The sequence below is a fragment of the Rhinopithecus bieti genome, unplaced genomic scaffold (genome assembly GCF_001698545.2).
Source record: "Rhinopithecus bieti isolate Rb0 unplaced genomic scaffold, ASM169854v2 scaffold_47707, whole genome shotgun sequence".
In the NCBI taxonomy this organism is placed as follows: Eukaryota; Metazoa; Chordata; class Mammalia; order Primates; family Cercopithecidae; genus Rhinopithecus; species Rhinopithecus bieti.
The window spans coordinates 1,889,803-1,905,661 of record NW_016819117.1 but is presented as its reverse complement, the minus strand read 5'-3'; the positions used below and the strand labels follow the sequence as shown (position 1 = coordinate 1,905,661).

Below are 15,859 nucleotides of genomic sequence, written 5' to 3'. Positions count from 1 at the left end.
AAAAAAAAAAAAAACCAAAAACCAAAAAACAAAAAAATAGCTATTTTCAGAAATTACCAGTCACTAAAACACAGAGAAATACACATATATACACACACACATATATATACATATATATATATATAATTTGCTAATATGATGAGCCCAAAATATCTCATTTAAAAGTGCCCTCTTACGACTAGTAATAAGGTTGAACATTCCAATTTCTAACCACTTGAGTTTATTTCCTCTTTTTATTTATTTATTATTAATTTTTTTTTGGTCAAGTGCGGTGGCTCACTCCTGTAATCCCAACACTTTGGGAGGCAGAGGCCGGCAGGTTACTTAAGGTCAAGAGTTTCAGACCCACCTGGCCAGCATGATGAAACCCCGTCTCTACTAAAAATACAAAAATTAGCTGGGTGTGGTGGCGGGCGCCTATAGTCCCAGCTACTCAGAAGGCTTGAGCCCAGGCATCAGAGGTCACAGTGAGCTGAGATCACACCATTGTGCTCTAGCCTGGGCAACAGAGAGATAACTCCTGGCTTCAAGTGATCCTCCTGCCTCAGCCTCCCAAAGTGTTGGGATTAAAAATGTAAGCCACTGCACCCAGCCCTACTTCCTCTTTTTTGAGAATCAACTGAGGCTCCCCTGAACTTCTATCAGAGTCTTCCTATTCTTATTGATTACCCTCAGTTTCCAACAGAACTACGTTGCTGCATTTCTCGTAAACAATTTTTTTGTTGAGATAAGGTCTCCCTCTGTAGCCCAGGCTGAAGTGCAGTGTTGCGATCACAGCTCTCTGCAGCTTTGACCTCCCAGGCTCAAGTGGTCCTCCTGACTCAGCCTCCTGAGTAGCTGGACTACAAGGCACATGCCACCACATCCAGCTAATTTTTTTTTCGAGATGAAGTCTCGCTCTGTTGCCAGGCTGGAGTGCAGTGTGGCATGATCTCGGCTCACCGCAACTTCCTCCTCCTGGGTTCAAGCAATTCTCCTGCCTCAGCCTCCCGAGTAGCTGGGATTATAGACACGCACCACCATGCCCAGCTAAATTTGTTTTTGTATTTTTAGTAAAGACAGGGTTTCACCATGTTGGCCAGGGTGGTCTCCATCTCTTGACCTCGTGATCTGCCCGCCTCAGCCTCCCAAAGTGCTGGGATTACAGGCATGAGCCACTGCACCCAACCCATCCAGCTAATTTTTATTTTATTTTATTTTTTGAGACGGAGTCTCGCTCTGTCGCCCAGGCTGGAGTGTAGTGGCCGGATCTCAGCTCACTGCAAGCTCCGCCTCCCGGGTTCACGCCATTCTCCTGCCTCAGCCTCCCGAGTAGCTGGGACTACAGGCGCCCGCCACCATCCAGCTAATTTTTAAATTTTTTGTCGAGATGGGGTCTTACTATGTTGCCAGGGCTGGTCTTGAACTCCTGGACTTGAGCGATCCTCCCAACTCAACCTCCTAAAGTGCTAGGATTACAGGTGCGAGCCACCACGGGTGGCCTTCTTGTAAATCTGCTGACTGGCTTTTTGGATATGAACACCACAATGTACTATGACACCTCGGGCTGGGCCATTATCAATTTGTAATTTTGTCCCTAGCATTTGAGCACAGATCACTCTGCCACCCACTTGGTGGGGTGACAAGAACAAGCTTCTATCCATTTGGCAAATAGGAGCTTTCTTTGATTTGTCCTGACAACTTTTTTTTTTCTTCAGACAGAGTCTTGCTCTGTCGCCCAGGCTGGAGTGTAGCGGTACTGCAACCTCTGCCTCCCCGGGTTCAAGTGATTCTCCTGCCTCAGCCTCCTGAATATCAGGCGCCTGCCACCATGCCTGACTAATTTTTGTATTTTTAGTAGAGACGGTTTCACCATGTTGGCCAGGCTGGTCTCGAACTCCTGACCTCAGGTCATCCACCTGCCTTGGCCTCCCAGAGTGCTGGAATTTCAGGCGTGCGCTACCGCGCCTGGCCCTGACAAATTCTTTACAGCTATGGGGGAGAGTCTACCAGTGCTTGATTTCCTGCCTCTAGCCCTGGATGACTTGGTGACTAGGTGACATGACTAGCAAGGCCCTAACAGGAAGAGGAAGCAGGAAGGGACTCTACACGCCCCTCTGCTATCAAGCAGCCTCAAGTTTTGTTGTTAAGATCAGTTCTACCTATGGGACAAATTTCAAGAATGGCACAAATTTTGACATCAGCTATAGGTCACAAGCATTTGAAAATTAAGAGGTTGGCTGGCTGAGAGGCAAGGGTGGATGGGCATGGATGAATAACATATTTCCCAGCTCTTCTCACTCTGTACCTGTCCTTTAAGACTCAGTTCCAGTGCTGAACCGATCTTACGGCATCCCTCAATCCTGGCCTCCCTGTGGGAGCCCAGACAGTCCTGCCCCAAGGTTGGAGGGAGAAAGGCCAGCTCCCCACATCATCCCAGGCCCGCACCTCACCTGTGCTTCCCAGCAGCCTTTGGCAGCGTAGTCCCTGACTTTTCGGAAGCTGTGGAGGCATCGCCCAGGATCTGACACCTGTCAAAGAGAGAAGATCACCGGGCCTTTATACAACTGTGTCTTGGGAGGAACTCAGAACCAAGACTCAGAAGGGCCGACACTACACTAACTTCCCACCTCTTCTCTCTCAAACGGCGGGAGTCATTTTTGGAGGTGCCAAGAACAGCCAACTGACCAGCAGCTCCTGGAGGCTGACAGGCTGGGAGCAGCAAGAGCCACTACCCTTTTGCGGACAGAACCACATCCAAGGACCAAGTGTCAACTATGCCTTTGTCCAGCGTAACTCCCCCTAACCCAGAGCAGGCTCCACTCACATCCGTCCTCCTGTCGCTTTCCCAGAGGAGGTAGGAGCTGGTTAGACATCCCTGATGAGCAGCCTCCTCAAACAGGTCACGGGCCTGCTGCTGCTTCTCTTCATCCTAGAATAAATCCCAGCAGAGTTCATTCTTCCCTTATTCTCTTTTCATTTTTATTTTTTGAGACAGTTTTGCTTGTCACCCAGGTTGGAGTGCAATGGTGCCATCTTGGCTTACTGCAACCTCTGTCTCCTGGGTTCAACCAATTCTTCTGCCTCAGCCTCCTGAGTAGCTGGGATTACAGGCGCCCGCCATCATGCCCAGCTAATTTTTGTATTTTTAGTAGAGACAGGGTTTCACCATGTTGGCCAGGCTGGTCTTGAAATCCTGGCCTCAGGTGATTCACCCACCTTGGTCTCCCAGAGCACTGGGATTACAAGCATGAGCCACTGTGCCTGGCTGTTTTTGTTGTTGTTGTTGTTGAGACAAAGTCTTCCTCTGTCACTCAGGCCAAAGTGTAGTGGCGTGATCTCGGCTAACTAAAACCTCGGCTTTCCAGGTTCAAGCAACTCTCATGCATCAGCCTCTGAGTAGTTGGGATTACAGGTGCCCACCACCACGCCTAACTAATTTTTGTGTTTTTTAGTAAAGATGTGGTTTCAACACATTGGCCAGGTTGGTCTCAAACGCCTGACCTCAGGTGATCCACCCGCCTTGGCCTTCCAAGGTGCTGGGATTACATGCGTGAGCCACCATGACTGGCCCTTATTCTTTACTTGATGTTCAGTCACTCTACTCACCATCCTCCTCCCTTTCTATACTCTTTTTTTTTTTTTCCCTGAGACTGAGTCTCGCTCTGTTGCCAGGCTGGAGTGCAGTGGTGCAATCTCGGCTCACTGCAACCTGCACCTCCCAGGTTCAAGCAATTCTCCCTGCCTCAGCCTCCTGAGTGGCTGGGATTATAGGCACCCGCCACCAAGCCCAGCTAATTTTGTGATTTTAGTAGCGACCTGGTTTCACCATTTTGGCCAGGCTGGTCTTGAACTCCTGACCTCAGGTGATCCACTCACCTTGGCCTCCTAAAGTGCCGGGATTATAGGCATGAGGCACCACACCCGGCCCCTATACTTTTAAGTGGTAACACACATTGCTCTGAGCTTTAATAAAATGAGTTATCTAAATCAGAGCAGAAGGGACTTCTCTACAGAGGCACCACTCCAAAGCCAGCCAGGAGTGTGAACTCAAGAACTCCGGCCACAAAAGCCCTGCTCTCTTCCTGGAAGGGTTTATGTTTGGGCTGGGACTGCATGATCCCTGGTTCAGCTCTGCACCATCAAAGGCCTGCCCTTCTCACCTGCTGCCAAAGGAACTGCCCTCAACTGCCAGGACAGTGCTGGTGGCCCTCAGTGGTGGCTCTCAGGGCTTCCCCTCAGTGTCCCTCTCTGATGCGTTTGCCAAGCCTGTCACTAGAAGCCACTACATTCCCTCAATTTGCTGCAAAGGGGGTTTACGGATCACAAAGTCCATTAGGACATCAAGAGCAGAGAGGTCCACACAGGCAGGAGAAGCCCACCAAAAGCAGGGCCAGCAGACGAGCGAGCATCGAGGTTCAATGCCTCCTTGCGATCTGCTCTGCAGTTCTCACCACCCCCCCACTCCCCCACCAGGTGGGTCATGGAGCCAGGATCGGAGCCCGCGGCCTGGCCCATGTGTACTCCCTGGCTTCTTCAGCTGGGCCTTTCTGGGCAAGGCTTGCCTTTTGTTTTGGGCCTTGTATTCCCCCTTCTGCTGCTTTTCACTTCCAGGATCTTGGCTAGGGATGTATCAAACACAAAGTCCAAGTGCAGAGAACAATTTGACTCACCTCGAACAGACTCAGCACTCTGCCCAAGCAGTGCAATATGGATGCTTTGTGAGTCTTTAAAAAAAGGAGAAAGAAGTGTGATTTCCAGCAGACAGAACTGCCTGGGGGCCACCCTCCCTTGTTTGTGTCTATGGGTCCCATGCCCATGGCCCTGCTGTCTGGCCCTCCCTTCCCTGCAGAGGGCCACTCTCAGATTTCAGTCTTTTTTTTTTTTTTTAATGGAAACAGGGTCTTGCTCTGTCACCCAGGCTGGAGTGCAGTGGCGTAGTCACAGCTCATTGCAACCTCAACCTCCCAGGCTTAAGCGATCCTCCCACCTCAGCCTCCCGAGTAGCTGGGACCATAGGTATGCACCACCACCCCTGGCTAACTTTTTTGTATTCTTTGTAGATGAGGTTTCATCATGTTGCCCAGACTGGTCTCGAACTTCTGGCCACAAGCGATTCTCCGGCCTCGGCCTCCCAAAGTGTTAGGATGATAGGCGTGAGCCACCTCATCTGGCAGGATTTGGGTCTTGAGCTCCAACTGCCCCATGCAGCCTCAGCCCTCAGTTTCCAGCCATCAGCACATGTGCCCAGAACTCTGCAGCCCACCCTGGCTCTCAGGCTTCCTCCTCTGTGCCAGGTAATTTCGAGATGCATTCCCCACATCTGCACTCTCAGTTTTCTGCATCTTCACTTCCCTTAGGCTCCTGACTTTCCGGGGTCCAGGGTCTACCTTCGGGGTCTTCCTGTGCCATGGGACCCTGCAGGTGGCCTCGCAGGTGCTGCCCCTCGCCCAGACTCACCCTCTGCAGCTGGCACTCTGCCCTGAGGCTCTCGTGAACCACAGCCTTGCAGCAGCTTCCGCTCACTGACCATGGAGGGCGGATGAAGAGCCAGATGAAAGGCGCAGCACCCACGTTCAGCCGCTCAGCGAGACTAAAGAAGCGAGAGGCCTTCAGGCCATTCACTTCTGCGCGGGCCTCATCAGACACAGACACTGTGGGGACAGATAGGACAGACCCCAGGGATGTCTCTTAGGGATGGAATGTGGGAAGTTCTCCATGGTCTTGGTGGAAAGTGTAACGCCTGAAGTCCACCATAGTGCAAAGCAGCTGGTGTTTAAGGAGGGAAGAGCCCTCCAGGATGGGGCACCTGTCTTTTCTCCCCCTACTTTGTTAATGTCTAGAACAGGTGGGTCATTGTGATCAATGCCCCTGCTGCAGTCCTCCCGGAAGCCTGGATTCTGAAGGTCAGGGGAAGGAGACCCTGTGACGCTTCATGTCCCATCCTCCCTCCAGCTGGGAACCACCGCCCGACCCCCTGGTAATGGGTCCACGGCAGGGGTGGGGGTTCTTTTGGGGACGAGGAGAATATTCTAAAATTAGACAGTGGCAATGACTGCACAACCCTGTGAATATACTAAAAACCACAGAACTGCATGCTTTAGATGGGTGAACTGTATGGCATGTGAATTTTACGTCTGGGAGCTGCTCTCTGATGGGAGGGCAGGGGTAGGACCTCGGGTCCCCTGATTCTGGAGAAGGGTGTTGCTCATGGTCCCTGTCAGTCACCACAATCCTGCCAGCCAGCCAAGGGTAGGGACTCTCTCCCAGCAAGACACCAGATCGTTTAGAAGTGGGAATGTGGGAGGCTACACCCCAGTCTTTGTTTTGAGAGCTGGGACAGACTGTGGGCTCGTTCCTTGGGGTGCTGGCCAGATAAGCGGGAACTGGTAGAAGAAAAGGCTGTGCAAGTTTCTTTCAAGGAGCACCTGGCCTCTGGGGATGAAGGGATCCAGGAACCAGGCCAGCTTTAACCTGCCCATACCTGCTTCCCGTTTAGAAGCTTGGCTCTGTGTTACAGGGCACGCTGACCTCTGTCTCAAGAATTCTAAGAGGATGGCCAAGGAGAGGGCCAGCATCCACACACGGGTCTGCGTGCTCATGGCACAGAGGGCGGGGAGCCCGATCAGCCCCCGTGCTGAGGCTCTGGTTCAGTCACTCTTTGCCAACTGAAATTAAAGGGTTTGCTAAAACAAGAGGTGACTCTCTCATAACCTACAAAGTCAGAGTATCATTAGCAGGTTCTTCAGCAGGGTACATCTGGGCACGAGCTCCTGAGAGGGAATGGGAAGGTAGGCCATTGGACAGAGCAAGGACAGTGACTGAACTGCTAACACAGGGACCACCTCTTCATATGGCCAAAGGCTCACGCCTATCTAAAGCGACAACACGCAGGAGGGGTGAGGACTTACGGCCTTCATTGTAGAGGTAAGCTATGCCCAGCTTCACAGCAGCTTCGAAATTCCCCTTTTCAGCAGCCCTGAAACATTAAGAACATAAAGCATCACAATATTTTATGCCACAAACGGTATGAAGCACCATAGTACTTGAAGAAGTCAGAATACTTGTTCCCTGAATTGAATATATATATACATCTATATACACACACACATATATATGTGTGTATATAGATGTATATATGTGTGTGTGTATATATATATACACACACACACAAATATCTGAGACAGGGTCTTGCTCTGTTGCCCATGCTGGAGTGCAGTGGTGCAATCACAGTTTACTGCAGCCTCAACCTCCTGTGCTTAAGCCATTCTCCCACCCCGGCCTCCCAAGTAGCTAGGACCACAGGCATGTGCCACCATGCTCAGCTAGTTAAACAAAAAAATTTTTGTTTTCTAGATACAGGGTCTTGCTACATTGCCCTGGCTAATTTTGAATTCCAGACCCAAGCGATCCCCCTGCCTCAACCTCACAAAGTGCTGGGATTATAGGTTTGAGCCATCATGCCTGGCCCTAGAACATTTCTTTTTCTTTTTTTTTTTTTTTTTTGAGACGGAGTCTCGCTCTGTCACCCAGGCTGCAGTGCAGTGGCCAGATCTCAGCTCACTGCAAGCTCCGCCTCCCGGGTTCACGCCATTCTCCTGCCTCAGCCTCCCGAGTAGCTGGGACTACAGGCGCCCGCCACCTCGCCCGGCTAGTTTTTTGTATTTTTTAGTAGAGACGGGGTTTCACCGTGTTAGCCAGGATGGTCTTGATCTCCTGACCTTGTGATCCGCCCGCCTCGGCCTCCCAAAGTGCTGGGATTACAGGCTTGAGCCACTGCGCCCGGCCAGAACATTTCTTAATATCATGTAGTCAAATATGAATTATCCATTACATGCTATGACACAGATGAACCTTGAAAACATCAGGGTCCGTGAAATAAGCCGGCCACAAAAGACCACGTATTGCAAGATTCCATGTGAAATCCTCACAAAAGGCAAATCCAGAGAGACAGAAAATCAATTAGGGGTTGTCTAGAGTTTCCAGGATTGTGGGGAAAATGGGAAGTGACTGCCGATGGGGACAAGCTTTCTTCTTGGGGTAAGGAGAATGTTCTAAAGTTAAGTACTGGTGATGTCTGTACAACTCTCAGTATACTAAAAACCAATGAGTTATACATTTTATTTATTTATTTACTTATTTATTTATTTTGAGACGGAGTCTCGCTCTGTTGCTCAGGCTGGAGTGCAGTGGCGCAATCTCAGCTCACTGCAACCTCTGCCTCCTGGGTTCAAGCGATTCTCCTGCCTCAGCCTCCTGAATAGCTGTCATTACAGGCATGTGCCACCATGCCCAGCTAATTTTTGTATTTTTAGTAGAGACGGGGGTTTCACCATGTTGCTCACGCTGGTCTCGAACTCTTGACCTCATGATCTGCCCGCCTTGGTCTCCCAAAGGGCTGGGATTACAGGCGTGAGCTACCGTGCCTGGCCACATTTTATTTTATTTTTTATTTTATTTTATTTTTTTTCTGAGAAGGAGTCTCGCTCTGTCGCCCAGGCTGGAGTGCAGTGGCCGGATCTCAGCTCACTGCAAGCTCCGCCTCCCGGGTTTACGCCATTCTCCTGCCTCAGCCTCCCGAGTAGCTGGGACTACAGGCGCCGCCACCTCGCCCGGCTAATTTTTTTTTTTGTATTTTAGTAGAGACGGGGTTTCACTGTGTTAGCCAGGATGGTCTCGATCTCCTGACCTCGTGATCTGCCCATCTCGGCCTCCCAAAGTGCTGGGATTACAGGCTTGAGCCACCGCGCCCGGCCACATTTTATTTTTTTATTATTTTTTTGAGACAGTGTTACCCCATCACCCAGGCTGGAGTGCAATGGCACAATCTTGGCTCACTGCAACCTCCGCCTGCTGAGTTTAAGCAATTCTCATGCTTCAGCATCCAGAGTAGCTGGGACTACAAGCACCCATCACTGCACCCAGCTAATTTTTGTATTTTTAATAGAGACAGGGTTTTGCCATGTTGGCCGGGCTGGTCTCAAACTCCTGACGTCAAGTGACCCACCCACCTTGGCCTCCCAAAGTGCTGGGAATACAGTTGTGACACCACACCTGGCTGAGTTCTACACTTTAAATGGGTGAACTGTGTGATGTGTGGATCATGTCTCAATAAGAAATATATACATTTCCCCTGGAAGCAGCCTAAGCATGGCCCCGGCAACATGGCTGCCTGTCCTTGTTGGTTGTCTATCTGGATTTCTGGCAACTCAAGTGGACAAGGGCCACAGTGAATCCCTGTCAGAAAATCCCCGCCTGAAATCACGAGATCAGGAGATCGAGACCATCCTGGACAACATGGCGAAACCCCATCTGTACTAAAAATACAAAAATTAGCTGGGCATGGTAGCGCGTGCCTGTAATCCTAGCTACTCGGGAGGCTGAAACAGGAGAATTGCTTGAACCAGGGAGTCGGTGGTTGCAGTGAGCCGAGATCGCATCACTGCACTCCAGCCTGGTGACAGAGCGAGACTCCATCTCAAGAAAAAAACAAACAAAAAAGAAACAAACAAAAAAGAAAAATCCCCGCCTGAGCTGTGGTTCCTTGGTTTGTTTTGAGGGCAGCTGGTACCTGGGACCATGAGCACACGTGGACAGGAGGCCAGGATGTGGAGTGCAGGTTGGGGTGGGATCAGCCAGTGAGTGAAACATTACAGGATAGAAATCACATGGTTTTGACCAAAAGAAAGGCAGGCTGAGTGAAGTTTCCACAGGAAGAGGACTCATGTCTGGGTCATGTGGGAATGGATCAGTGGCACGAGGGATGAATGACTGCACGGCCTGCTGGAAGGTGTGTGGCTTGTGCGGCTTGATGCGTGAGGTCTGCCACCCTCAGTCACTCCCCAGGGGATGAGGCAACGTCATGGGAGATAGCAACAGGAAAACTGTTACTGAATCAGGCCGTGAGACACAGACTGGCACATAGGAAGGCCAAGACAGGAGAAGACTGAGCCATTCTCAGGGTGCAGAGATACCTTTCAAAGAGCTTCAGGTTCCCTGGAGACGGCCACAGCTCCTGGAAGCTGGCACATGCCCACACACTGGCGTGGTTGTCCACCAGGTCCTTCAGCTGGGAGTGTACCTGCAGAACAACAGGGGCCGGGGCTGGGTCATGGAGGGACCACCTGAAGGCTCCACGCCTGGAGGTTCTGTTTTTTTTTTGAGACGGAGTCTCGCTCTGTCGCCTAGGCTGGAGTGCAGTGGCCGGATCTCAGCTCACTGCAAGCTCCGTCTCCCGGGTTTACGCCATTCTCCTGCCTCAGCCTCCCGAGTAGCTGGGACTACAGGCACCCGCCACCACACCCAGCTAGTTTTTTTGTATTTTTTTAGTAGAGACAGGATTTCACCGTGTTACCCAGGATGGTCTCGATCTCCTGACCTCGTGATCTGCCCGTCTCGGCCTCCCAAAGTGCTGGGATTACAGGCTTGAGCCACCGCGCCCGGCCACCTGGAGGTTCTTAAGGACAAGACGCAGATGTAGGATCTCCTGTCTCCCTCCCCATCCCAAGTAGTCGAGGTCCCCAATCTCTGTGTGAAAGTAACTGTCGCTTTGAACAGATAAAACAGCCCAGAAACGAGTTTCTCTGAGGTTCTAAAGCAGGGCAGAGGACAATGATCTTGGAAGGCGGGAACAAACACCTAGGCTGAGAAAGAGGGTCCCACATCCCTGCAAAGGTGTCACCCCCAAAGACAGGGGAAACACTCTAAATGGGGGCAGGCAGGACGGAAATGTGTTTTGTGCTTCCCCACTGGAGGACTTGCTAGTGGGAGTGTGGAAACAGGTCACAGGGACTCAGGGCAAAGAACACCACCCATGATGGAGGTCTCAGGTAGAACCTGGAGCCTCTGCGCTAGGCCAGCGCAGGAAGTGTCCAGGCCAGGACCTGGAGCACAGGTGAGCATTTTAAGCACCAAAGTTTCCACTGCCATTGGAAATTCAGCACCCCCTGGGGTCCATAAAGTGTGTCACACCTGCAATGGAGGTGACTTTGGGAGTCAGAAAATGGGTTGTTGCTGCATTTTCCCATGAATCCACTGTATACTCTAGGTTAAGTCACTCAAAGTAAGCCTATGGTTCCAACATCTAGAAAATAACTCCTAGAGTTCAGTTAAGTGTTAAATGTTACATGGGATTTGTCCTCAAGAATATATTCTTCTTCTTTTAAACACTATCCTATTTCTTAAGGGATGCAAATTTCACTGCCATAAAAGGGTACTTTCGGCCGGGTAAGGTGGTTTACGTCTGTAATCCCAGCACTTTGGAAGGCCGAGGCGGGCAGATCACAAGGTCAGGAGATTGAGACCATCCTGGCTAACATGGTGAAACCCTGACTCTATTGCTATTCGGGAGGCTGAGGCAGGAGAATGGCATGAACCCGGGAGGCGGAGCTTGCAGTGAGTGGAGATTGCACCACCACACTCCAGCCTGGGTGGCAGAGCGAGACTCTGTCTCAAAGAAAAAAAAAGGTTGGCCGGGCGCGGTGGCTCAAGCCTGTAATCCCAGCACTTTGGGAGGCCAAGACGGGTGGATCACAAGGTCAGGAGATCGAGACCATCCTGGCTAACATGGTGAAACCCCGTCTCTACTAAAATACAAAAAACTAGCCGGGCGAGGTGGCGGGCGCCTGTAGTCCCAGCTACTCCGGAGGCTGAGGCAGGAGAACGGCGTGAACCCGGGAGGCGGAGCTTGCAGTGAGCTGAGATCTGGCCACTGCACTCCAGCTCGGGCGACAGAGCAAGATTCCGTCTCAAAAAAAAAAAGAAAAAAGAAAAAAGAAAAAAAGGTGCTTTTTTTGTTGACACTGTAATGAACAGAGGCAACGTTAGTGTGCTGGGAGACAGGAATGGAAATTTCTGTAATCAGAATGTCTTAAAGAAAGCATCTGGTAATGATATCATCTTTGTTTCCTTTTTTTTTTTGAGACAGAGTCTTTATCTGTTGCCCAGGCTGGAGGCTGGAGTGCAGTGGTGCAATCTCGGCTCACTGCTTCAACCTTGAAAATGGTTCAAGCCATTTTCCTGCCTCAGCCTCCCTAGCAGCTGGGATCACAGGCATGAGATACCACGCCTGGCTAATTTTTGTATTTTTAGTAGAGACAGGTTTCACCAAGTTGGCCAGGCTGGTCTTGAACTCCTGACCTCAGGTGATCCACCCCACCCCCCTTGGCCTTCCAAAGTGCTGGGATTACAGGCATGAGCCACTGTGCCCGGCCTCTGCCTGTAACCTCCTTTTTAGTCAAAGTTTTGTTCTGACAGTTAAGAACACAAGGCCTTGATAGTATAATCAACAATGCTAGGGCTCATGCTGTTTTCATCCAGGGACTTACAGCTCGGACAGCCAGGATGTCCTCTACAGAAAGCCATTTCAGGATGTGAAAGAGCACATCTTCGGGGAGACTCAAGATGGTCAGGTTTCGGGGCCTCCTCCTTATTCTTCGCTTTGTAGGATAACAGAAACACTTGGCACACCTACAGTGAATCACTGAAGGAAAAAAGACAGAAGGCTTGATAAGATGAAAAATTATTCTATATACATAGCCTTGAAGGGAAAAAAAAGGATAAAAGTTACACCTGAAAATGATCTAATGGTTACTATTCCCTGTGCCACAAAAACAGAACTATGCTTCTTGTCCCAAACAAAGATTATGTAAAAGGAGTGGCATTGCACAAATTACAGAAGAGATCATTCATTTTCAAATATTCAACAAATATTTATGGCAAATAGTGCATATCATGTAACTTGGCTATTGGGAAACTTTCTGATCCAGAGCCCACATGACAGTCAGGAAGGGGAAAAAGCTGCTGAGGCTGACGACCGTTTTCCTTCCATTTCACTCTTAGGAATACCCCTGAGGTCTTTGCTGGATATCTTTGCTTTTTGCACACATGACCAAGGTGCATAATGTTCAATAAGGATCTGTGGGCTTGTAGAGTCTGGTTTTCAAGTCCAAATTAGAAAGGTCGGCCCTGGAGAGAAGCCACAGGCTTGGAGGCCGGGGTAGTGTGCGTCCAAGTCAGCTCTGCAGAGTCTCAGTGTGCTCTCCACTGTAGAATGTGGAGTTTACAGCTACGCAGTAAGGTTGTTGCTCAGGTCCCAACACAAACCTAGACCTGTAGGTTTGTATACAGGTGCAATCGTTAAAGGTGAGACGGGCTCTCCACCCACCAGGCAGGCAGCCCAGTCATGCTTCTCAGATGTGCTCTCTCCTCTTCCCACAGCCGGATTTTCTAACTCTTACTCCAGCAACCCCTTCCTCACTCTAAGCAGATGATCTTAGCCCTTATTTCATAGCGAAACAGAAACCCTCAGACAGGAACCTCAGGATCCTGCCTCCCCACCTACAAATCTACCTTTCTATCCGTTCTTCCAGTCCTGAAAGGAAGAGCCACTCCCCTCTGTGGGCCCAAATCCCTTCCCACCAGGATTTCCTAGCGATTGCTCCTTGCTCCCCTCTCCTGACCCGGGTCTTCCTGTCAGGAATTAAAAGAGCTGCAAAAGCCAAACGTATTCCAGGGCGACGAATTCTCAAAGATTCTATAGAGCTCTCCATAAAATATTCCTCATTCTCCGGCTCCCGGACAGATACTGTGATAACAGCTGAAACTACAGCTCGAGTTTCCTGTGCCTCATCGCGCGCGGGGCCGAACGCTGCTTTCCACAGAGCTAGGTCCACGGCCCCGCTGGACGGAGGCCCAGTCAGGGCCGGGCCGGGCTGCGGGATCGTTTCGACCCCACGCGCTCCGCAGCCCCAACCCCGACCAGGAGGCGCTGGTGTGTGGCTCCCCCGGACTCGATCGCCGCCCCGGGATCCGATCGCCGTCCGGGACCCGATCGCTGCCCCGGCAAAGGGCCGGAAAACGTCGCCGCGAGGGAAGGCGACCAGGGGCTCGGGCGCCCGCCGGGCATTTAAACCGCGCGCCCGGCCGCGGGGGCTCCCTGCGCCTGACGCGACACCCGCCCCGGGTTAAAGAGCTCGAGCCGGCCCTCCTCAGGCTGCCAGGGCCTCCCCTGCCGCGGGACCCGCTGTCTGCCCCGCAGGGCAGGCAGAAGGGGTGTGGGGCAGAAACCGGCGGACATCGCCTCGCACTCACCGCCACCGCTCCCCATCGCCGCGCTCGCGTCTCTGTCGCCTGAGCCCGCCTGAGAGCGCGCCCGCGCCCCGGCTGGAGCGCGCGCGGTGCCCTCGCGCAGGCGCAGACCCCGCCCAGCCGCCCACCCCAGTTTTCAAACGCGCCCGGCCCTCCCATTGGCCTGCCCGGGGGGCCGCCGCCGGTTCCGCCCACGTCCCGCCCCGGGCTCGCCTTATTTACCGCCCTCCACGCCCACACCGCCTGCTCCGGGCGCCCGCCATTGGCCGGGCCAGGACGCGAATTCGAACATTGGCCGCTGACTGGTGGAACCCGCGTGGCCGCCCCGCCTCCCCAGCGGGGCTGGGATCCTGGAGGAACGCGGCTCCTGGCCCGTGGGCAGCGGTTTCTAGGCGTTCTCTCCCGGCCGCATGGGTCCGGGCATCGCCGCTGACCCCGGCGACTGGCATCTGCGGTGCCCCATGGGCTGCGAAGGCGCATGCCTGCGGCCAGGGGAAAGAGGACTCCTTGGCGTCCCTCGCAGTCGCGGCCGTGATCCAGCCTGGCACAGCCCCGACGTGGCGCTTCTAGGACGAGGCCGTGCCCTTCCCGGGTCCCGGGGTCGGTCCTGGGCCCGCGACTGTCACCCCCAGCCTGCACGGCCATCCTTTCCGCCGCCTGCTTCAGGTGGAGACCCTTGGGTTTGTGGCCGAGCCGCTGCTGGCCCGGATCGTGGTAGAGGAGGTCGGAGCTGGCGCTGGAAGTCTCCCCCGCGAAACGCTGACCCCTTCTTCCCGCGAATCGTGGCGCACCCTGGACGCCTCAGTGCCCCAGCCTCGGGGCAAGCCCGCTCCCTCACTTTGGCCAGATGCTGCCCCCTGTCTCGCCTCCTCGGCTGCTACCTGGGAGCTGCTCGCTGTGGCAAGTGTCACATCTGCTCACTCCTGTCTTGGGCAGAGCCCATCCGAGCTGTCCTTCAGGAATCAGCCATACCCCACCCCTTTCACGGCACAGGCTGTCAGGGGAAGACATGCAGCCTCCTGAGTGTCTGGTGGAGGACAGAGGGGCTTTTCCTGGGGAAGGCAGGGGCCTGGGCCAAGGCTGCTCACCCCTCCCTCACGCTTCCCTCAGTCTGCACCCTTCCATCCTTCTGAGTCCCCACAGAACCCCTTCAAGTACTGGGCCTGCCCTGGGCACACAAACAGGAGCCCTGGCGTGCAGGCTTCAGCCAGCCTGGAGCAAGAGACAGAGCAAACAGGTGATCACAGCACAGGGCGCAGAGAGGGCCTGGAAGTTGGGACTATTCCCTGTCCTGGAATCAGGAAGCGGATGAAGGAGGGCGAAGAGAGAACAGGCTGAGCAAGTTTGGGGCCTGCTCCCCAGATGTCTCATGTTCTCAGCTCCCGGATTTCTTTTTTTTTTTTTGAGACAGAGTCTTGCTCTGTCGCCCAGGCTGGAGTGCAGTGGCCGGATCTCAGCTCACTGCAAGCTCCACCTCCCGGGTTTATGCCATTCTCCTGCCTCAGCCTCCCAAGTAGCTGGGACTACAGGTGCCGCAAACTCGCCCGGCTAGTTTTTTGTATTTTTTAGTAGAGACGGGGTTTCACCGTGTTCGCCAGGATGGTCTTGATCTCCTGACCTCGTGATCCGCCCGTCTCGGCCTCCCAAAGTGCTGGGATTACAGGCTTGAGCCACCGCGCCCGGCCAGCTTCCAGATTTCTTATCCCCTTGTCTCACTTTTGTCCCCCTGGGTTACTGTTTCCTACTTTGTCACTGTCTCCCCTAGGGCCGAGGTGCACTTTCAGGGTTAGCT

At 52.7% G+C, this 15,859-nt stretch overlaps 1 protein-coding gene across 1 annotated transcript in view; it reads right to left on the bottom strand.

The window, feature by feature from the left end:
* Positions 1–14,175, bottom strand: part of CCNF (cyclin F) — a 36,836-nt gene extending 22,661 nt beyond the window's left edge. The window contains exons 1-8 of the mRNA XM_017858495.1: positions 14,071–14,175; positions 12,306–12,460; positions 9,954–10,060; positions 6,891–6,958; positions 5,440–5,633; positions 4,653–4,706; positions 2,807–2,911; positions 2,433–2,510 (exon numbers count right to left, since the gene is read on the bottom strand). Coding sequence (XP_017713984.1) covers positions 2,433–2,510; positions 2,807–2,911; positions 4,653–4,706; positions 5,440–5,633; positions 6,891–6,958; positions 9,954–10,060; positions 12,306–12,460; positions 14,071–14,086 — 777 coding nt within the window. The 5' untranslated portion in view covers positions 14,087–14,175. The remainder of the gene's footprint in view (positions 1–2,432; positions 2,511–2,806; positions 2,912–4,652; positions 4,707–5,439; positions 5,634–6,890; positions 6,959–9,953; positions 10,061–12,305; positions 12,461–14,070) is intronic.
* Positions 14,176–15,859: the final 1,684 nt, after the last annotated feature.